The sequence below is a fragment of the Blennius ocellaris genome (assembly GCF_963422515.1).
Source record: "Blennius ocellaris genome assembly, chromosome: 18".
NCBI lineage: Eukaryota > Metazoa > Chordata > Actinopteri > Blenniiformes > Blenniidae > Blennius > Blennius ocellaris.
The window spans coordinates 12914617-12937067 of NC_137667.1; the positions used below are offsets into that span (position 1 = coordinate 12914617).

The 22451-nt window shown below is 44.7% G+C and overlaps 1 protein-coding gene across 12 annotated transcripts in view; it reads right to left on the reverse strand.

Moving 5' to 3' along the window:
- The window catches only part of syne2a (spectrin repeat containing, nuclear envelope 2a), an 86447-nt gene extending 66567 nt beyond the window's left edge, over positions 1-19880 (reverse strand). For 8 of the 12 annotated variants that reach the window (XM_080513875.1, XM_080513884.1, XM_080513878.1 and 5 more), the window contains exons 1-20: positions 19759-19843; positions 19329-19494; positions 17099-17160; positions 14911-15006; positions 14733-14810; positions 14551-14643; positions 14247-14443; positions 13702-13901; positions 13507-13607; positions 13078-13167; positions 12786-12899; positions 12555-12692; positions 12281-12445; positions 12045-12157; positions 11768-11936; positions 1135-1231; positions 836-1035; positions 513-665; positions 220-357; positions 39-134 (exon numbers count right to left, since the gene is read on the reverse strand). In XM_080513875.1, coding sequence (XP_080370001.1) covers positions 39-134; positions 220-357; positions 513-665; positions 836-1035; positions 1135-1231; positions 11768-11936; positions 12045-12157; positions 12281-12445; positions 12555-12692; positions 12786-12899; positions 13078-13167; positions 13507-13607; positions 13702-13901; positions 14247-14443; positions 14551-14643; positions 14733-14810; positions 14911-15006; positions 17099-17160; positions 19329-19404 — 2376 coding nt within the window. In that variant the 5' untranslated portion in view covers positions 19405-19494; positions 19759-19843. Of the gene's footprint in view, positions 1-38; positions 135-219; positions 390-512; positions 666-835; positions 1036-1134; positions 1232-11767; positions 11937-12044; positions 12158-12280; positions 12446-12554; positions 12693-12785; positions 12900-13077; positions 13168-13506; positions 13608-13701; positions 13902-14246; positions 14444-14550; positions 14644-14732; positions 14811-14910; positions 15007-17098; positions 17161-17792; positions 17963-19328; positions 19495-19758 lie in introns of those variants that run through there. The other 4 variants (XM_080513877.1, XM_080513882.1, XM_080513880.1 and 1 more) reach the window with 4 other exon arrangements.
- Positions 19881-22451: the final 2571 nt, after the last annotated feature.

The window sequence follows — 22451 nt, forward strand, 5'->3', positions numbered from 1 at the left end:
AAAAAGGAAATAAAATAGTTTTGTGTCACTGTGAGTACCGATGGAAGAGTTTGCTGCAGTTTTTCTGTGTGACTTGACTCTGAGGAAGGGCTGGAAGAGGACATGTCAACCTCCGTCATCTTTTTACTCAGCAACTGACAGAGTGGAAAAGACAAAAGTACAATAAGCAACTAAACATTGTTTCTCTCCATCAGTTCAACCAGTTAAAATTTGGATTACCTGGAGTTTCTGTCTGGTAGCCTTCAGTGGGACTGAGGAAACCTCTATTGGCTGTCGAAGAAGACAGCTGGCTTCCTGGGTCAGTGAATGCACCATCTGAAGACATGAATCTCCTGCACTGCGATCTGAGGAGACAGCCTAAGAAAGAAAATCCTTCATCTCAAACGGTCCTAATTGAATTGTTAGTATTTTGTATTTCATATCAAAAAGTAAAATAAATAACCTAAGAATTAGAATTACACGGTGGAATAAAAAACACCATTGTGGTGATAATTTAAGACAATAATACTTACAAATTTGGTCGTCTTCATGCATTCTGCCCACTGCATGTTTACTTTGCTGACTTGTTCCGTCAGAGTGTGACTTGTGGAGGTTTCTGTCACTTCGATGAGAAAGTTTCCTGCTTGATTTAATTGAGCTTGACACGACGTCCACTCACTCATATCCTGGGGTGTTCAAAAGAAATAAAAAAGAAATGAGCTTCAATCTGAGGCCAATTTTCTCCGGCTTCGTGATACAAAGCAACGCATTCATTATTTTTTTGTATATTTTTACATCATTGCAGCTTTTATGTCTCCAGACTCGATAATATCCAGAAGAGGTGTGAAGAGGTTACCTGACATGTCCCAGCTGCAGGCTGGGTTTGGAGACGGTGTGCCAGCCACTCTTGCAGAGAAGTAAGGCACTTGTTGTAAGTCCTCCAAGCAGAGGACGCTCTCTCCAACGTCCTTCTGCTGGCTGTCACAGCCTGTGTGACCAGTTCAGCTTCGCTTTCTGCCTCTTTCACTTGACGGGTAACAAGGTGGTAATCTTCACCTGAGGAGTAAAGATCAAAGTCCTCTCAAATCCACTGATAAAGATCAGCTGCTGGGCGAGGACTTTGCATTTGACACAGAACTGGTATAAAGATCATACCGAGTGCTGCTTTGCTGGTGTATGTAACCGCCTTGTCTTTCAAGTTCTGCAGAGCGTCCATCAGAACCACCACCAGGTTTTCACGTTCAACAATATCCTGGGAAAGCAAATAAAAAAAAAAAAATCAAAGCGCCTTTTCTTTTCAGAAGAAATTATTACAAAGCACTAATCAAAGTTAACAACTGTAAATTGATAGATATTGTTGGGGCCACTCAACATCATGGAAGGGGGAGGGGAGACCACGTTTTGAGAACAAAGGACCACATGCCTACAACTGAAAAAGTCTGCCATTGGTCACGTGATCACCCCCTGGACCCCCCTTCCAAGGTGCAATACTAGAGGCCAACGGCAGGGGGAGCCTGAGAGCTCCCTCACCAGCTGGAAGGTCCAGGGCGGGCCCTCCGTCAGGATTGGTCCACATGACCCAGAGCCGACCGGTAACACGAAACCACAACAAGAGGTATAAAACACCCCCGCCGGGGTGATTTCTGCCTCTCCAATGTTGAAACCTGCGTAAAGACGGACGCATCCGTTTCGCACGGAGACGAAGTGCCGGGCCCGGAGTTCCACACCCGGCCGGACGAGCCGACAACCACCGTGGAACTACTTCTACTTTTCCCTTTTTCCTTTTTTTTCTTTCTTCACCGGAGTCCGAGTGTGCAGCTGCCAGCGCACCCTCCTCCCGCATGCAGACCTGAAGCCGCTTCTTCTTCCCCCCTCCTCAAAAGAAGCGCTTGATCATCCTGTGGACTTTTTCCTTGTCCACAGACCAGTTTTAGCTTGTTTTACCTGGGACGCCAGAGAAAACAAACTCGCAGCCGGGAAATCAACGGATTTTCCCCGGCCGCCGGCAGCACGTTCACCCTCATCAAACTGAGTAAGGCTTAGAGTCTGGGCAGGCAATGAGAATAACGTGACTGTAATATTGCTGTGTGTTTATTATTGTGTTGAAGTCAGGGACGCCGATCCCGTGTTTCCAACCAATCTGTGTCTGCGCGTTGGATTTACATCCACGCGAACCTCCGCACTGTGTAACCCGCTCTCTCTCTCTCTCTCTCGCTCTCTCCCTCAACTTGCACAGACCATTTCTAGATGACTGTGCAGTCCAGAGACAGTGTGCAGAGCTGAACATATTCTGTCCACTGCCCTTCTCCCTCCCTCCTTTTCAGTTTTCCTCTCCTCCTCATAAACGATCGCGTAAAAGCAGCCGCGCGCTGCTGCACCCGCTTCTGTGACCGTGTGTAGTTCACTGTCCCTGGGATTTCTCAGCCACGAGCCCCCAGGCGCGCTCCGAGCAGGCTCACGAGCCGTGCACGAGCACAGTGACGTCACGCTGTCCAGAACGAGTGCGCTAAGCGCCTCTGGTGGCCGCGTTGGTGATTGCAATCTCTTGAAAGACCGCCACTCGGTGGACAAGTCGAGTCATTGCATTCTCCCTCCGTGCGCCGCCGCGCCCCTAGTGGTCGTTCCGGTTACTGCCTCGAACTAGACGCCTGCCGCCATCTAGTGTCCGTTCGAGGTCATTACACCCACACACACTGACCCTCCAACGCCTGCCGCCACCTGGTGGACGTTCGTGGTCATTACACCCCACTCAGGCTTCCACACACTCACTCATACACACTCTCACACACATACACACACACACACACACACCCTCTTTCTTTGTACATAGTGTTTGCTGTTTAATAGATTAGATCTTCGTGTTTGATTGTTTATTACTTAATTGTGTTGTTTTAATAAATGATTTATGAATTATTTTTGAATAAATACTTTTTGTTAATAAACGCATTTTAACTGAATTGATCGATTCTTGGTTATCATTGTGTATTTATTGTTGACAATTCACTGGTTTGTAACAGTCTGTGCTCGAATCTCACACCTTCCTTGTTATTTAATATTGTTATATTTACACAGAAATATTAACTTTACTTAAATAACCCTTTTTGACAAACGAGACTGAAATTTGGTATTAGCTATTTCCAGCTTAGCTGGTGGTGCCCCGATTTAATTATTATTTGATAAATAACCAATTTATGCAAATTAATAATTTTTATTAATAAATTATTTTTGATAATTTATTAACTTTTGAGTAATTACTCAATTACTCTAGGAGTTGCTGATGAGTAACTAACCGTTTACTTCATTAGTAATTCCAATTTTTCCTAAATTACATTCAGTAATCTATTACTTTCAGTAATCCATTACTTACAGTAATTATTTATGCTAATTACCAACCATAAATCCCAACATAATGGTGCCGCCCGTGTGAGGCTGTTTTAAAACCAGTATTGTCACAATATCTGCATAATTTATCCAGAATTGTCTGTTTAGTTTACAACCAATAACTTTGTTTCTCTCAGAACTTAGTTTTTCGAAGAACACGTTACAGCACTGCTAAGCAAAGTCAATTGTGTTTGTGAAGTGGTAAAGCCTTCTTTTCTTGCATTTTCATGCATTCTTTTATTTCTGGCAGAGAGATAAATGTACACTAACCCGCTATTGCTCACCCAAGGTGCTAACACCACCCTGTTAACTTGAGAGAGATTACAGTTAGAGCAATTAGCAACCTTTAGAGTTGTAAGCTACAGGTGTAACCATCACCTGTGCATTAACAACATTTTGGCACTTTTCAAAACACAGCTTTCGCGTGACTCCTACCATGAGTAGTCAGAGACACTGCGTGCTCGGAGCAGAGACTCCTCGGGAGCCACATGACCCAGCCCTGCAGACTGTGGTCGCTGGTCTCCTATGCCTCTCCACACAGGAGAGAAGAAACCTCAACAGCTACAGCTTAGAGACCTGTGAAGCAGAGATCAGGCAGCTGTTAAGCTATGTGAGGAACCCGGTTGGTCAGGTAGAGCTCACCATTCCGGATGTGTTAGGCCACATTGCACTGCTCTACCAGCGCAAGGCCGAGCTGCAAGCTCTCGAAGCTCAAGAGCAGCTCTCCCAGCTGCAACTTTACAGTTCGCAGCTGAGGATTAACACTGCCCAGCTGAAGCTGGAGAACTCCCGCCTGCGACAGGAGATCCAGGCCAGGGACGATCAGGCTCCTTATACGGAACCTATTGGGTTACTAACCCGAACTTCTGTGAAAGAAGTCAAAACAGACACATCATCTGATGATTCGTCAGACGATGAGTCAGGTTATGGCTCTCAGCACAATGAGCCAAACCACATTGGGGTAAAACCTGGTGCAGCTCTCAGCAGAGACGCAGCACATCTCCGCAGTCTGGAAAATGTCCAGTCAGATGGACAAATTACCCCAGTTATGCGCATTCTTGAAGCTGTCCAGTCAGGTGGACAGCCTCCTCCAGGTCTCTACAATCCTGAGGTGGTCCAGTCAGGTGGACCGACCACCACAGGTGAGCATAGACTTGGAGCTGTCCCGTTAGGGGGACAGACTGCATCAAGCTTCCCCGCAGCCATGGCGAGGGGGGGGCTTGACACACAGCCAGGGGGGCGTGGCATAAGACACCTGCCCAGTGTTGTGGGAGTTGACTGCATCCCACTGAACCGACACCCAGTCCCCCCAGCTTTTCACTTTAAGGACCGCAGGGTCCCGGTGTGTTACGACACACATCCATCGGTGCTTAGCCGCACCTCAATGCGCTCTCACAGCTCTTTCACTCCTTTTCAGGAGAATGAAAGGAGTTATTTTGCAGCACCTCACAGTGCTGTCAGCTTTGGTCCTCCACTCACTGGAGACCCTCTTGGTCATCATGACCCTCACTCTCTCCACCGGAGAGAACCAGGGGGGTCTAGCTCAGATGACTCGGACCATTCCGGTCCCCCAAGGGAACGTGGTCTTCGGACCCGCCAGCTTGAGTCCCTTGCAGAGGACATAGAGCAGTTCAACCCAAACAACCGGGAGGTTAGTATAGAGGACTACCTCCGGGAGGTTGAACGCTGCCTCCTCGACCTGCCTCATCCTTCGTCACGTGAGAAGCTGAAGCTTCTCTGGAAGACGACGTCCAGGAGTGTCCATGTTTACATGGAATCCCTCCCACCTGCCATCAGAGACCATTACTCATCCCTCTGTCATGCACTTAGGGAAGAGTATTCTCTGTACAATGATCCTGCCTCTGCAACCTTTGGTGCACTTGCCATTACTCAGAAGGAGGCGGAGCCTCCCAGAGAGTACTATAGGCGCCTTAGGGCCGCCTACTTCCAAGGCCGCAGTGCACCGGGGTTGGATGAAGACCAGACTTTAAAATCGCTCTTCATTAACAACCTCCACAACAGTGTGCGGTTCGATGTCGCTCTTTTCTGCAGGACCAAAAACCCCACCATGAAAGACCTCCGCAAACACGCGCAGATGGTGTGGGAGCTGCGTCACAGTTCAGGTGAAAACCATGATGGTGACGCAGGCGTCCTGAGAATGCAGGCGACGGGAAACACGAACCCGGCACCTGTAGGTCAGGAGGTCCCCTCCCCCACACTTGCTGTGGATGGGGGACCCGTTAGGTGTCCACAACCTCGATTACGAGGTGGACAACGGCACAGAGGTAAGAGATCAGGCAGACCGAGACCTCACCACTCCCAGCGGAGAGGTAAGTCTCACAACCGAGGCCGAGGTCAGACCCAAAACCACTGGGACGCAGACGTCCCACAGTGGGTTAAATCCTGCCTCAAGGAGGTGATGCGGGACCTGGACCCGCCTGGTCAGAAGGGACCCGGCTCCCCTGAGGAACCGGACTCCCGGCCCCTGACCACATGACTAGGCCGGTCGCCTCTCCCCTCCGCACACAAAGTTTGCTTTGTCAGGAGGAGGAGGAGGAGATCCAGGAGGTCAAAGAGGCCCTCAGAACCAACAGAGGAGCCCCCTTTGACATTCTTGGGTGATCTTGTACGCAATGGCAATGCCAACTGCGTATACACTTCAGTGATGGCAGGGGGTGTAGACACCCTCGCCCTGCTTGATTCTGGGTCAGAAATCACCCTCATGTGTTCAGCCACCTTCACGCAGGTTGCTAGAACCATGCGTGCCCTAGGAAAGCCACTTCAGGTGGAAGAGTGTAGCATAAACATCAGAAGCTTCACTCAGGACTCTTCTCCCATCACTAAACGTGTCTGGGTCGACATAACTTTCCAGGACATGTCGGTGACACATCCCATCTATGTCACTGACCTGAACACAGAGGAACTGCTTATTGGTCAGGACCTCTTAAACCGACTGGCTGTGCTGATGGACTGCAACCAATGGCGCCTTTGGTCCCAAGTCACCAGCCCGACTCCCCTTGGCCCTGAACCAGGCCACCAAGCTTTAAACAGCAGAGTCGATGCCATCCAGTCCAGAGGTCCCCTACCAATACTTGGGTCTCTCCCAAAGTTTGACCCCAGCCAATCCACTTCAAGGCTCCCTGACAGTCAGCATCCGCTGCAGGTGACGAGCCGAGACCCAGTTCAAGCACACCACTCTTTACTCTTGTCACTGAAGGACGTGAGTTCTTCTTTGTACATGAGTACTTCTTTGCACACCCACCACACCGTGGGGGGTGCATACATGGATGTAACTTCGGTGCCGGAGGCACCTTTGGCGCGCTGGTCCGAGAGATCGGCCACCGACGCCGGCCTGCTCAAAGTTCCGAGCCACCGCTCACTTTCAGCAGGGTCACTTCAGACCCTAACCAAGGTCCCTGGTTCATGTGCCTCCTCGACTCACCGTCCAGATCCCGACCCGGTGATCTGTGACACATCTCTTCTGGAGCTGAACAATCGTTCCGCCAACCCGCGGGTCCACAATCTGACACACGGTCAGATTAAAGTGACCGCATTCCCACCTTTAGAGATGTCAACTGACAGTCCATTTCACAATCTTGAACTGATGGTGCCTCTCACTGACAACCTGCGGTCGTCCCCCACCAGTGACGACACGCATGACACCGCTCTCCTCATTCCCACAACCAAAACCATCACCAGCGCTCACCATGTCAACCTCAAACAGGTTCTCCATGGAACAAAACCGAGCACTGAAGGTGACCTGGTTGTGCACGCTCCGATGACTCAACCAGAGAATACAGACACTTCAGGTAAACAGACCGCGTCTGTACCAGAAGAACCTTATTCAGGTTTCGAGTCAAAGACCGAGCCACACCCTGCTAAAGCTAGCGCTTTACACAGCAGAAACGAGGAGATGCATTCATTGAGGTCTTCCGCGATTATCACACGATCTTCGCGCGGGTCTCGCACGAAAGGGGGGTCACAGACCTCCACCTGGCGTGCGTCCCCACTGACCTCGAGGCACCGCCATCTTGTGTACACCAGTACATACTCTTTCTAGCTGTATACGCGGTAAAGCGGTGCTGGACCACGAAGGTGGTCCCCGCTGACCAGTAGCAGCTAGTTTCTTCCTTGGGCAACCGCCAGTTCGCCTGGAACCGGTGCCACTTCGGCTACTTAGACCCACCATCGGTGTCTACCATCCTTCTCCACACCATGATGAGTAACATTGCTGCTCACGGCAATCTCATCTATGTGGATGACTTCCTCATGCGTCACTGTACCTGTGAGGAACATTTAGCCGAGACACGACACGTCCTTTATCAACTTCTGGTAGCGTGAACCAAACTTGCTCTCAGCATAGTTTGGGATGCCGCACCAAAGTTGAATTCATTGGGCTCATAGGTGGCGCTGATGGGACTGAACCCCCAGCAGGGAGAGTTCACGCCAGCCAAAACCTCAGAGCCCGACTAACGTGTCATAACTTGGGAGCCTCCATCTTGACACAGCCATTCCGGCTGCTGCCCTCCTTCTGAACCAAGCGTTCAGCCATTGGAGCTTCCCATCTTTGGTCGACTCAGACAGGCACACATGCCACACCCAGTGTCATGGCTGCCCTGTACGACATTTTGGTAATGGAGGCCAAACTCCATTCACCACACCACTCCTAGTCATTTTCCTCAGGTTGACAGAGTCAACCACAGCACCACACACATACTCCGGTATGGCAACAGCGGTGGTGCAGATGGAGACGTGAGCCTCCAACGGGTGTTGGTGACCAATCGGTCCACCATACACCACTCCACAGGTTCCACTCCCTCCAAAGAATGACTGGTAGAGAAATGACCTTACACTGCACCTTCTGGACCAGCCAGAAGAGGTCAGTGTTGTCACGGCCTGCACTGCAGAGCCACTCAATCAATTTACTCCCTCGGAGTAAGGTCAACTCCTCCCCTAGCGAGGGGGGAGAACCTCCATTCCAGGAGCATAACAGATTTTAATCAGTAGGGTTTAGTGCCAGCATGCTCAATTCCCATCAGGTGCATGTACTAACCCCTGCCACCATCAGAAATCTAACCCTGCCTCCTTAGACAACGTGAGCAGTTACAAAGCTCGAGTTGAACCATTCAGGGAAATATAGTCACTGTAAACTCATATCCAGCTCTGTTAACACCACTTAGCATGCCTTAGACTCAGTCGAGTATTGGTTAGGAGAAATAACCCCTGTGTGTAGTCAGAGATCTCACACGAGATCGAAGGGAGATTAGCTCCTCCGTTAGCAGCTTCAGTACAGGTAGAACCACCTTACTTAGCTCCACTAACCCGGGTTGAGCAATTTCTCAAGACTAACACCACCACGGTTATACAACCTTCACAGATACATCTGACAGTCTCGGCAGTGCTATTTTAACCTCTGTGAAACCACAGAGCCAAGAGTTGTGATTTCTTCAAAACTTAGCCATTATTAACAGAAATAATGTGTACAGTTTGAAGCCTCTGTAGTGAAAGTTGGGTTTTGGAAGGGAACACACACGTGCACCTCCACACACCACACTTCACTCTCACTCCAAACCGGAGCAGGTGCACCAAAACCCCCCAGACGGCTGGTGGCTTTTGGACACTTGCTCACTGGTGCAACCACATCCACAGTTTACAGATCAGACTCTACTCCTTGTATCCGGTACCTCCGCTTTTGTAAACTTGTCCTCGAGCTGCCTACTAACCCATCTCCCTCCTGTTCTTCAACTTTCCGGCCCTTTCCTACCTCTTTCATGTTCACTGGTGATGCACTTGTAAGAAATGAAATGTATGAAGGCTTAGATAGTTAGAACAGGAATAGTAGGTCTGCCCAGACTAGCCTTACCCTGCCCAGACTAGCCTTGCCCTGCTCGGACAATAACCTCATGTATGAACTGTTGGACAGAAAATGACCTTGTGTTCCACAGGACATTGGGACATTCACAGACTCATAGACGTTTCGGCCCAGGTTTGCTCCAAAGCCTGAGATCCGCATCCCACTCTTCGGACCAAAGGGGGGATGTTGGGGCCACTCAACATCATGGAAGGGGGAGGGGAGACCACGTTTTGAGAACAAAGGACCACATGCCTACAACTGAAAAAGTCTGCCATTGGTCACGTGATCACCCCCTGGACCCCCCCTTCCAAGGTGCAATACTAGAGGCCAACGGCAGGGGGAGCCTGAGAGCTCCCTCACCAGCTGGAAGGTCCAGGGCGGGCCCTCCGTCAGGATTGGTCCACATGACCCAGAGCCGACCGGTAACACGAAACCACAACAAGAGGTATAAAACACCCCCGCCGGGGTGATTTCTGCCTCTCCAATGTTGAAACCTGCGTAAAGACGGACGCATCCGTTTCGCACGGAGACGAAGTGCCACGTGTGCCCGCTGACCGGGCCCGGAGTTCCACACCCGGCCGGACGAGCCGACAACCACCGTGGAACTACTTCTACTTTTCCCTTTTTCCTTTTTTTTCTTTCTTCACCGGAGTCCGAGTGTGCAGCTGCCAGCGCACCCTCCTCCCGCATGCAGACCTGAAGCCGCTTCTTCTTCCCCCCTCCTCAAAAGAAGCGCTTGATCATCCTGTGGACTTTTTCCTTGTCCACAGACCAGTTTTAGCTTGTTTTACCTGGGACGCCAGAGAAAACAAACTCGCAGCCGGGAAATCAACGGATTTTCCCCGGCCGCCGGCAGCACGTTCACCCTCATCAAACTGAGTAAGGCTTAGAGTCTGGGCAGGCAATGAGAATAACGTGACTGTAATATTGCTGTGTGTTTATTATTGTGTTGAAGTCAGGGACGCCGATCCCGTGTTTCCAACCAATCTGTGTCTGCGCGTTGGATTTACATCCACGCGAACCTCCGCACTGTGTAACCCGCTCTCTCTCTCTCTCTCTCGCTCTCTCCCTCAACTTGCACAGACCATTTCTAGATGACTGTGCAGTCCAGAGACAGTGTGCAGAGCTGAACATATTCTGTCCACTGCCCTTCTCCCTCCCTCCTTTTCAGTTTTCCTCTCCTCCTCATAAACGATCGCGTAAAAGCAGCCGCGCGCTGCTGCACCCGCTTCTGTGACCGTGTGTAGTTCACTGTCCCTGGGATTTCTCAGCCACGAGCCCCCAGGCGCGCTCCGAGCAGGCTCACGAGCCGTGCACGAGCACAGTGACGTCACGCTGTCCAGAACGAGTGCGCTAAGCGCCTCTGGTGGCCGCGTTGGTGATTGCAATCTCTTGAAAGACCGCCACTCGGTGGACAAGTCGAGTCATTGCATTCTCCCTCCGTGCGCCGCCGCGCCCCTAGTGGTCGTTCCGGTTACTGCCTCGAACTAGACGCCTGCCGCCATCTAGTGTCCGTTCGAGGTCATTACACCCACACACACTGACCCTCCAACGCCTGCCGCCACCTGGTGGACGTTCGTGGTCATTACACCCCACTCAGGCTTCCACACACTCACTCATACACACTCTCACACACATACACACACACACACACACACCCTCTTTCTTTGTACATAGTGTTTGCTGTTTAATAGATTAGATCTTCGTGTTTGATTGTTTATTACTTAATTGTGTTGTTTTAATAAATGATTTATGAATTATTTTTGAATAAATACTTTTTGTTAATAAACGCATTTTAACTGAATTGATCGATTCTTGGTTATCATTGTGTATTTATTGTTGACAATTCACTGGTTTGTAACAGTCTGTGCTCGAATCTCACACCTTCCTTGTTATTTAATATTGTTATATTTACACAGAAATATTAACTTTACTTAAATAACCCTTTTTGACAAACGAGACTGAAATTTGGTATTAGCTATTTCCAGCTTAGCTGGTGGTGCCCCGATTTAATTATTATTTGATAAATAACCAATTTATGCAAATTAATAATTTTTATTAATAAATTATTTTTGATAATTTATTAACTTTTGAGTAATTACTCAATTACTCTAGGAGTTGCTGATGAGTAACTAACCGTTTACTTCATTAGTAATTCCAATTTTTCCTAAATTACATTCAGTAATCTATTACTTTCAGTAATCCATTACTTACAGTAATTATTTATGCTAATTACCAACCATAAATCCCAACATATCAACATAATGTGATTTATTGCCATATATGAACCCTAAATTGAACTAACTAGACACAAGTTTAAAAAAGTCATGTAGTTTTATGTGTACTATGTAAATAATGAAACATGGATTTGCAATTTTGACTAACTCAAGTTTTAATTTATTAATAATTAGCACTTATATCTTTATTTTGAATCCTGCGACTGTTGATAATTTCCCGTTGTTAGTTTAAAAGGAGTGTGACAGAAGGTGAAACGCCAACTATAATCACTTGCTTGAAAAAGGTTCACTGTCACTCTTTCAGACTTGCACTCACCTGCCAGTCCTGCAGAAGAAGATCTGTGGCCTCCTGGGACTTATAGGGAGTTTTCCAAGACTGGACCTTAGTTTGGATGCGTCTCAGGAGATCCAGCATTGTGTGACGGGACTCTGCGTACTCCAGCTTGATTCCTTGATATTTGGCTGTCACTCTGAAGGTGGTCAAACTGTTATCCAATAAAGGTGTTTATTATTATTATTATTTCAACCATGATGCTGCCAACCAAGCACGAGACTCACAAATATAGTTATTGAGCTTGAAGAATTGAACCTACTGTTTTTTTATCTCATCAAACTTTTCAATTGGCACAACCTCATTTCCAGAGTCACTTGTGTTCTGGTAGGTGTCAAGGATGTTTTCATAATGGCCCATCTCCTTATTTAAAGTCTGTCGAAAAGAGCAGTGGACATGATCGTGAGAACAAATGCCAGACAAGATGTCACACTTTAGTGTTTCAGTGTTTCAGAACATAAGAGCAAGTCTGTTTTGTAGCTTGAAACGAGAAATAACCTTCAGGGTGTCTTGTTGAGCTCTTGCCGCTTTTGCAGCATCTGCGTGATCCGTCACACCTTCAGTTTTATCGGTTAACCCCGCCTCTGCTCGCTGCAGCCACACAAGTACTGAGTCCAGGGGATGAGGAAGGCTCAGGTCCAGGTCAGATTTACACTTTTGCAACTGAGGGATTGAGCAAACACATGTACAACAAGCAACACAGATTTGATAGATAGAGAAATTCGATATGGATTACAACTTAATGACCCTGTTGCAAGTGTGAATTCCTTACCTCTTCCTCCAGACAATCCAACGCTGTCCTGAGAGTGCGTTCCTCTTGACGCAGCTCAGGGTGCCGACTGAGGGCAGCAAGAAGGCTCATCACCGGTCTCCTCTGTTCAGCAAAGGAACCGCCAAGGCTCTGAAACACCTTTTGAATCCAACACAATACCAACCATCAATCATTCAATAACTAAATAAAGGATAACAATACTAAATTAGGTTCTTTTTTTTGTTTGTTTACCTGATATTTTTCTGCATAACTTAACGTCTCTGGAGCTGCCCATGCCTCCGACAGTTCCTGATGTGCCTGCTGCAGCCAGCACGTCACCTGCTGGGCTCGCTCACTTGAAGAAACCTAAATATTAACAGTTCATACTGTCATTAATTGCCATTAGGTCACAAATGTGAGAGTCCAGACCAACCAGGCCAGTCACAGAAAAATCTAACAGCTATATTTAACAATGTTGCAGAGAGAAATATGAACTCAGTCCCATGTATGGAAAAATAGCCATTGTTAACGACTCATTGTGTACCTGGTGTAAAGATGAAATAGCGATTGCTGGAGTGAAGTGAGAAGGCAAATTCACAGGTGAGAAACTGGAGGGTTGAACTGAAGGAAACAGCTACACCACCACCAGATCATGAGACGAGAAACAGAGTTGAAGGAGAAGGAAATGACGATCATTAATGAGCTTTGATTTCATGCAGGAAATAGTCAAGGAAAAAGTTTCTAGAGTTCATACACTTTAAATTGTTTCAACCTCATAAGTAATTGTTATACATTATTGGTTCATGAAGCAGCTTTGTGGACTTCTGTGTTTAATTCACTGGAATCAGAATCACTCAAAATTCACTTTTATAAAAACAAAAACAATACTGTGTCTGTTTAAAAAAAACACACATAGTTGTGCACAGTAGAAAATTGATATTATATAATAATATCAATTGATTTATTTGCTAACCTGCAGATGATCATCAGGTGCCGGCATGTCATTGGAGTACTGCAGAAACTGGGCAACATAGGTCATAATGGACTTCTCATCAGGATCATTGACATCAACATCTGAAGTAAAAAAAAAATAGAATATTGTTATTACTTTTCAGTATGCAGTATAAAACAAACTTGACTCTGAAACACTATGTAAAGTCGTCGTCACCCTGAGGCTCCAGCAGGCGCGGTATGTGGAGCTCTCGCTCAGCCAGGTGAAAGGCTTCCTCCAGGTTCTCCTGGTTACTTCTGCTCTGCACCAGCAAGAAATCAACCAGCTGCGGTCGAAGAGAACACAAAATAGCGAGGAAGGCCTCGCCACTTCTCCAGCTTGACTTAAAGTTTTTCACACTTATCGAACAGTGGACTCTGGAAGGAGGAAGGCAGACACAACAAATATAACAAAATGTGTATTTGGTTCCAGTTTCATTCCAGAATTGAGACGTGATACTCTGCTTCTTCCCATCATCCCAAAACAGGCATGGGTAATTTTTGTAATGATTCACAGCACAATACCTTGAAAAATGTGGTTTTATATATGTTAAAAACATCTACAGCAGACACAGAAAACTGGAGGTCCACAGGCCACATGTAGCCCCATCGACTGACTTTGCAAAGATTAAAGCTGTCGATCCCTGACGTAGGGCTTTATAAAGTTAAACATTAGTACCATGGCTTTGTTATGAATGCTGAGATGTTGACGCAGGAACTCACTTTTGGCATTGGTCCCTGACCCACATGAGCAGCGCCTTCTTGGCAGATACGCGGAAGCGTCTGTGGAGAGGAGAGGTCCGACCTGCGGGGACTGGACTGGAAGGGACGGAGCCTCCAGACCAGGAATCCAGGCTGGACAGGGAGTCCAGGGAGGAATGACGAGAGCTAAAGGAGAGGGCACTGGCTAGCTCCTCAATCTAAAACAGACAGAGACACAGTTGCCTTCAGATTATCCACATTTTGATCCAATTAATTTTCCCTCGCAGCACAAACAAAACTAAGTTATCACTACACTGGTACTCACATGGCAGTGAAGGATGATGGACCATATGAGCCCTAGGATGATGGACGGCCGGCCATCGATGATGTCTGGGATGTTTATGTTCACCAATTTGATCTTCAAGCAAGCATAGCAACTATGTTCAACACTGTACCGATCCATACGTTGGAGTTATGGTGTCTATGCTTGCTTATGTGTAAACTTACAGACTTTTTCTTGAGAAAGTTCAGTGCTGTTTCAATATTAGCTCTCTGTTGGAAAACTCCATGGCCCCTTTGTCTTTTCTGTAAAAAAAAAAAAAAAAAACAGGTGTTAGAATGATATGAACATAAAAATAGTATATTTTTTAACACATCCTCAGCAGGACGCTGGGGTCAAACTCACCATCGACTGGCCGCTCATCACTTCCAGCAGGTCGAGCAGCTGTGATCCATCTCTCATATCAGAGAAAAGGTTTGATATAAATGAGGGAGGGCATCTCTGCAACAATGTCAAAAAAACAAAACAACAAAAAACTTTTTTAACTGCAAAGATACACCCTGAACTGGTCAGACCATCATAGGGCAAACACGGAGACGATCACACACACTGACATTTACACCTGTGGGGAATTTAAATTCATTAGTGCATGTTTATTACTGTGGGAGAACCCATAAATCATGTTACATCCACAAATATAGGCTAAATTTGACTTCAACCATTGGTTCCCTTTGAAACTAAAGCACTAACCACTACACCAGGATACTGTCTTGAATTGTATTCATTATTGAAATTAGTAGTTCTATCCATTATTACAGCTTGCAAAAGGAAAGGACTCAACTCTGACAAAGACATAATATGCAAATTTACAACAAGATGTTGTTTTTTTTATTTAATAAATGTCAAAACTGTTGGGGAAGTTGAGTAGTATGTATTTTATGAATCTATTCCATCACAGGGCAAACACTGAGAGCACATATTCCCATTCACACCAATTTTAGCAAATAACTTCAAATAAATGTTTTTGGACTGTGGGAGGCACGACCTGAAGAAAAATCCTTGTAAACTCAGAGAGAACAAGCAATCTCCACAGAGAAAAACTGTCAAGCCCAAACAATACATGAATCAGCTACATTCTCACTATGGGGGGGCCTGATAACCACTACACTACTCTGCTGCTCACCGCAGTAACAATTCAGTAAAACATCATTTGATAAAGCAGGAAATCCATGCATGCAAAGGTGGAACATGCAAACTCAGAACACAGAAAGTCCACAAACCAGATTTGAACATCAGCTATAAAATATGACATCCAGTGTAATAACACTGAATCATAAATGGTTTAAAACTTGATGTATTTAAAAAAACAAAAGACAAAAAAAAAAACAAGTGGGTTACTCATATAATATGAATCATGTTTGGGAGGGAGAAAAACAGTGGCAAAGTCCTTTTCTGAATACCAAAGAGTGCAACGAGTGGGAGCTCTGTTCTTTTATCAAGGATAATATAATGACTGTGTATCAATACAAAAGGGCAGAGTCCAGTAATTCTGTAATGGCCCTATTTTATGTCATTACACGGTGATGATGCATTCATTCAAAAACACATTTTGATCAAGGCTTTAATCTAAATTTTAAAAAACTGCAGACGGCATCATGGATGTGTCTCTGGTGAGGGGGAGTCAGTTGGCCCCGACCAGTGTGACAGATGGCACGTTATGAACGAATGACTTGGGCGTCAGAGCAGTCATATGGACGTGAATGAGGTTACGAAGCGGCTGCTGGGTTCGGATTACGGGCTGCTCTGCTCCACTGAAGCACTATTTATACTTTAGGCCCGTGTTAGCTGAAGGGGTTTTGTTTTTTCCCCAGTAAGTTTCGGCGTGAGCTGCTTCGCTGCTCTCTGACCTGTGAGTCAGCATGTTTCACTCTCCACTTTAGTTCATATTCACTGACCTACAGCTCAAACACAGCCGGATATGAGGCACGTCTGCGGTGTCCATGCTTTTTGATATGATTTAAAGGTTTCCACTCACTCCTGTGAATGTTACAAACATGCTAAAACACATGGGCAACACATGCATCCTGCAAGGGAGGAGACTTTTAGATTAAGTTGGTAAACAGAATCAATAAACAATGTTTGGTTTTTTTTAGACAAAGGGGGAGAGTTTAAAACAGCAACAGGACCACTGCTTTAGTAAATAAAGTAGATCAAGTATAGAAAACAGCATAAAGAATTAATGGTGCTTTACAGGTTATATATGTTTCATTTATCTTGATGAACTAATATGCTTCTTTTTTTACTATCAGCTTACATATTCTCATCAAGTGTCACATTAAAAACATATATTTTAAACATATATTAATTATCTTTAATTGTGCTCAGTTTGAGTTCAGTATCTTACTCAATGACATTTCAGCAAATGGATATGGAAAGAATGTGTAATCTTTAAATTGATATGACAATTGAGAGACAACCTACCAACTGAGCCACAGCCAACCTAACAGGTTAAAAAAAAAATAAAGATTTCCCAAACATAAATACATAACGTTATCCTGCAAACACTACATTTACTTATAATATTCTGACATACCTTGGCAAGTTGAGCATTTATCCAGTTGGTAAATGTCCTCTTTTGAATCTGTTCCTGTTCCACTGTCAGAGAAATGAAAAATAACAGAAATAGTTTACTCACAAGCAAGCTGTATTTTAGTGTTGGTGGGCTTCTTATAAGATAAATAAAGTAATTAAACAGCAAGGCACACGAGACAAGAGGAAAGAGAATGTGCACATGAAAAAAATACTACATACATGCAATAAAAAAGTAGGCATGACCGCTATATGAACGTGTGCAAACAAAACCATGAATATAAAACCATAGTACATAACATGACATGAAACAAGACCATGGCTAACAAAACCAGCACCATAAACAATTAATAGAACACAGAAACCAGAAACACAGGGAACAATGAGGGGGTGACAAATGAGAGAAGCACATGAAAAACATTAGGAGATAGGAATATAAAACTAGGGCCATAATTAAAGTGGTTAAAATAAAACAGATATGCAGAGATGGGCTGTGCTCACAAGTTGCAGCAAATAGTTTTATTTTCATCTCAAGCTTGACTGAATACTCTCAATCATTTCACCAAATGGAAAACCCTTGAATAAATACATTACATTGGTTACAACAAACGTGAATTACCAAGAACTGCATCAAGTTTTGATAACAGTAACAGAAACCTTGATGTGTGCCGTAGCTGCAGGCAGGTCTGACTACTTACCAACATGTGAAAACCGCACAACTTTTTCACCATCCATTTTTCATAAGCAGCAGTCAATAAACCCATGTATAATGATGAAGGACACACAGACAACCAGAAACATCTTTCGTCTTTGCCCACAAGACACTCGCCGACCGAAAGGCTTCTTCCTGAAGCTAAAGTGAGTGGAGGGATCTGGCTACAGGATGGGACGGCGTCCAACACAGCGAAAGACATAGATACTCAGACACACATACACACCCACTGTAAACACACACAGAGACACACTCACAGTTATAATGAACACACACACATGCGCACACTTTGGGTGTATGATTCTTAAAGGGTACTAGACCACATCTCAAGCTCCTGTTGCCAAAGCAGGGATTTTTCTTTCACTATATATAGCATTTGTGAAACAGAAACATGAACGTGATGAAAGACTTTAAACTATATTAAATTAACTATGTCAGCTCTTGCTTAAAATTGTTGATACTGAGAGCATACCAATATGGTATGGAATCACTGCAAGCAGTCATCATTGGCTTAAAGTGGTTCCCTACTTACAAAGAATATCATTTACTGAATCCATCCTAAATAAATAACAAGCTGAGACAATCAATGTGGAATATAAAAAGGCGATTTCTCAAAGAGCATTCAAAAGGAAGATGTTTTTTTCATGGATTCGCTGCCACGGATCAACCCTGACAATGAATCTGAGTCAGTGACTCTGCTGTTTGTTCAAGAGCCCGTCAAGGCAGGCAACGTCTGAGCATTTTAATCACTTAACTCCACCCAAGTTACCTGGCACCCTTAATACAAACGTCAGTATATTTAAGCTCTCATTGTAAAACGCGATCAATCAACAGGTCAAATTGCAAACAATGAAAAAAGGTTGAAATTGTTTTTTCTTTTCTTTTTCTTTAATTAGATTTCAAGTCCTCCCCTATTAAAATGTAGTTTAGCTGGTTGTTAGTCTCCTGTGGTGTGTTACATGAATAGTGCAGAATATTGCAAGCTCAGCATCTGAAGCGAGAGGACTACTCATTGGGTGAAACATCTATGTGCATAGCCGAAATCTAAGTTTAAGGTGACGGGATGCCAGAAAAGGACATAACACATCAAATTTAGTTTGATCTCGTCCTCATCCAAAAGTAAACTTGTGTGGTGTAGAAACTTGAAGCCGGCGTCACGTCAACATTAAGAAAGGAAAGCGGAAGGAATTTAAAAAAAACTGTGGCAGCAAATCAAAAATATAACGGCAAATGAAGCTCGGCTTTATAACAACAACAAAAAGACAGGCATGATGATCAAAAAAATGTATCTTTAACATGATTTCTTTTTCATTCAGCAGTTTATGTAGTTTAAACATTTAAACACATTCAAAAGGATAAGAAGCAGTGTTGAAAAAAAAAAAAACCAACCTATCCTAATATGTATTTATTTCCACTCAGAAGAAGCTGCTTTTGATTACAAAATGATCCCAGAGAGAAGTTGGCACCCACGTTTCCCCACTCATCCCACACCACATCTATAAAAGTCCATAAATAATCTGACCTTGGAGGAGCATGTGCATGTTGTCGATATCCAATGGAATTCCTCCATCGTCTTCTTCTGCTCCACCTGAAGCCATCTAGACTCCAAGTACTGTGCAAAATCAACCTCAGGAAGCTCCAGGAGACAGATTAGTAAATCATACACTCAACCGAAAACCACAGCATACCTAAAAAGAAGAAAAAAAACACACACACGCACTGAATACTGCAGGGATTTTTCCAAAACATCAAACTGCCTGCACAACCTGATTAATCACATCGGGCTCGCACCCACACACACCCTCTCATTACTGTGAAGATACAGGCACACACATGCAAACACTACAATAAAGAGATCGAGGAGGTGGAATAATAGCAGTTCAGAAAGAGCCACAGTGCTGTAATGCAGATATATATAAATAGATGGCCTTTGTCATGAATCTTCCACATACCTGTAGCAGGGCTGAGGTCAGTGCAGACGGCTTCTGTTAGGACATATTTCACTAACTAACCCGGCCGGCAGAGTATGAACAGTGTACCGTAAATCTCCTCAGCTGTGTCCTTTGAAATTGGCCAAACGCTGTGTTGTTTTCTAACTGTTTAGTAGCTTCAAATAGGACTTGGCCTTTAGGTGCTCATAAATGAAACAAGGTGCCTCCTGCCAACCGCAGCCCGAGGACAGACAAGGCGGTAAAGTCCCACCCACATCAGCCTCAATTCACTGCTGCATTCACTCAAGTTAACTTGGTACCCTTTGGCTCAAAGGTAATCATGTTTTGGCAAATCCTGGAGTCAGTGTCTGTGATTTCCAGTTTCGTGTTTCAAAGCTCATCCCTCCTCTTCAAATAACTAAAGTGTCTTTTTTCCCCCATGATATTCTATATTTGCTTGTGCACGGACATAACAAGGACACTTGGAAAGGCATTCCTTTGGCTGCACTAATGTGAAACACTTTAAGGTTATTTTTCAGAGTTAGTCTAGTTTATAACAAGTCCAATGTTCACTGACTTTGACTTAGAGTTCAGATTAAGTAAGAATTTGTAGCTGGTTTTTTTCCTGACCGAAAAAGATATAGAATCCTTCAGGTGAGCCTGAAGACCTGCCATGTCATTTATTTGTTTCACCTGAAGGAGGAAGTGGGTGTTTGTCAGGAACCTGCATTACGCTCTTTCGTTTTTACCCTTGAGAGCAGTGCCAGAGGTTTATTTGTTGTTTCACTATGGTGAGCAGACAGAGCCCGTGGACTGTCTGTGTACAATGTGGCAGCTGCACCCACCCTCACCTCAGATTCCTACCTCTGCCATGGGAGCAGCAGAACAAGATCCTAAATAAAAACACACAAAGCTTCATTCAAGACAGTTGATTAGTTCAAGTGGAAAATACCTTGTCTGGTTGAAATAGAAGAAATGAAAAAAAAAATGCTGAAATGTTACAAGAGTCTATTTATACTGATATAAGAGAACACATACATACATCCACTGTCTGTGGTATGACATCTCAGTGATATTTAAAATCATATGTATAATTAGATAGGGAATGTTGTATTTGATTGACTTTTTCCACAACCAATTGTAGTGTATATGTGCTACACCCCCCTGTCTGTCCAAGCCAATCTGTCGCATCTTTGTGTGCCCCGCAGAGTCTGATGTTTTATAGTCACTAAATACCTGTGCATTTGAAACTGGGGCCGAACAAACTATCATCTCTTATTCAAAAGAAGTCAAAACATAAAAGGCGTTTACCATCAAGTCCTCCAGATGGAGCCAACAGACAGCCAAGCGGTACTGCGTCAATCCAACAGGGGGCGCTCCGTGGTAAATTATCAGTGAGGCAGGACACAGCAGAGAGCAGAAGAAGAAGCTGTTCCTGCGACTTTCACGTACAGTGCTAAGGCTGTCTGACCTTCCTCCTGCAGCGTGACAACCTGAAAAGTAAGGAAAATGCCTCTATTTGCTCAACTGAATCCCTTTTGTTTTGGCAGTGTTACACATCAGTGCACACACAGAGCAGTTTGTAATGAAGCGGCTCTCTTTCTGTTGGTTTTCTGTGCTGCTTTTGAATGCGTAATACGCGAGTTAGCTTCATGCTAATGCAGCACAGATAAAGAACGCTAAGCCACCATTCGACTCTTCACTCATTTAAAGAACTAATTAAGTAATATCAAAGCGCTATAGCTTTACTTTTTTACTTGGACGTATGTAAATGTGTCTTCATCGGTTCGTTGGGCACCCATTGATTCAATGTTAACGAGCTAGGTTAGCTAGTCCAACAGCAGTACTATCGTATAAACTTATAGTGTAAACATTAGTTATTCAACCACTACCAACAAGATCACAACAAATCTGTCAAAGTTTAAAACTCTTTACACCTCACGTCATCATTGTCTGTGTCAGAGGTGATCTAAGTCGTCAACCTGACCTGGCTCAGCTGAGGTTCATGGTTATTTCTTTCACTTAAGACTGATTTTCAATGTTGATTAGGATTAAATAAAAAACTGAAATGATATGGAATACGTTTCTCTGTTTCAACAGATGGCTGGAAACGCCTTCACAAAGTGGTGGACCCTCATGAGCCCCTACTACACCAAAGCATACCAGGAGCTGTGGGTGGGTGTTGGCGTCATGGCATTCGTCTACTACAAAATCTCCTATGGGGGTAAGTATAATGCAAACTGATACTTTACATGAAGTGATTATTTGTAGCTGTAAATTCGATGTGTATGTAAGATACTAGAATTGAGGCCTGCAGATCTGTTGGAACCAATGCATGTTTAGATTAAAGTAATGTCATGTGTCTTTTGTCAAAGAAAATTGCCTTCACATTCTGCAAATGGTCATGAGACATGACTGACTGTATTTAAGTGTAAATCAGTGCAATTAATATTGCATTTTCCCCCCCTCCAATTCTAGGCAAAAAGGCAGTGAAGGACAGTGAGTATCCCTGAATGTTTTATTTATATTGACAATAATGAATCTTAGGATGCTTTTTTGTACTGTGGGACAATTTTTGTTTATATAAAAGCTGGTATAGTGATGTTGTCTTGCCACGTGGGGATGCATTTAAGTGTTATTCAATTCCTGAATTGACTCGGCAGAAATAATTGGTTTGTTTATTGTATTCACTTCCAAAAACTCAAATGTTTTGT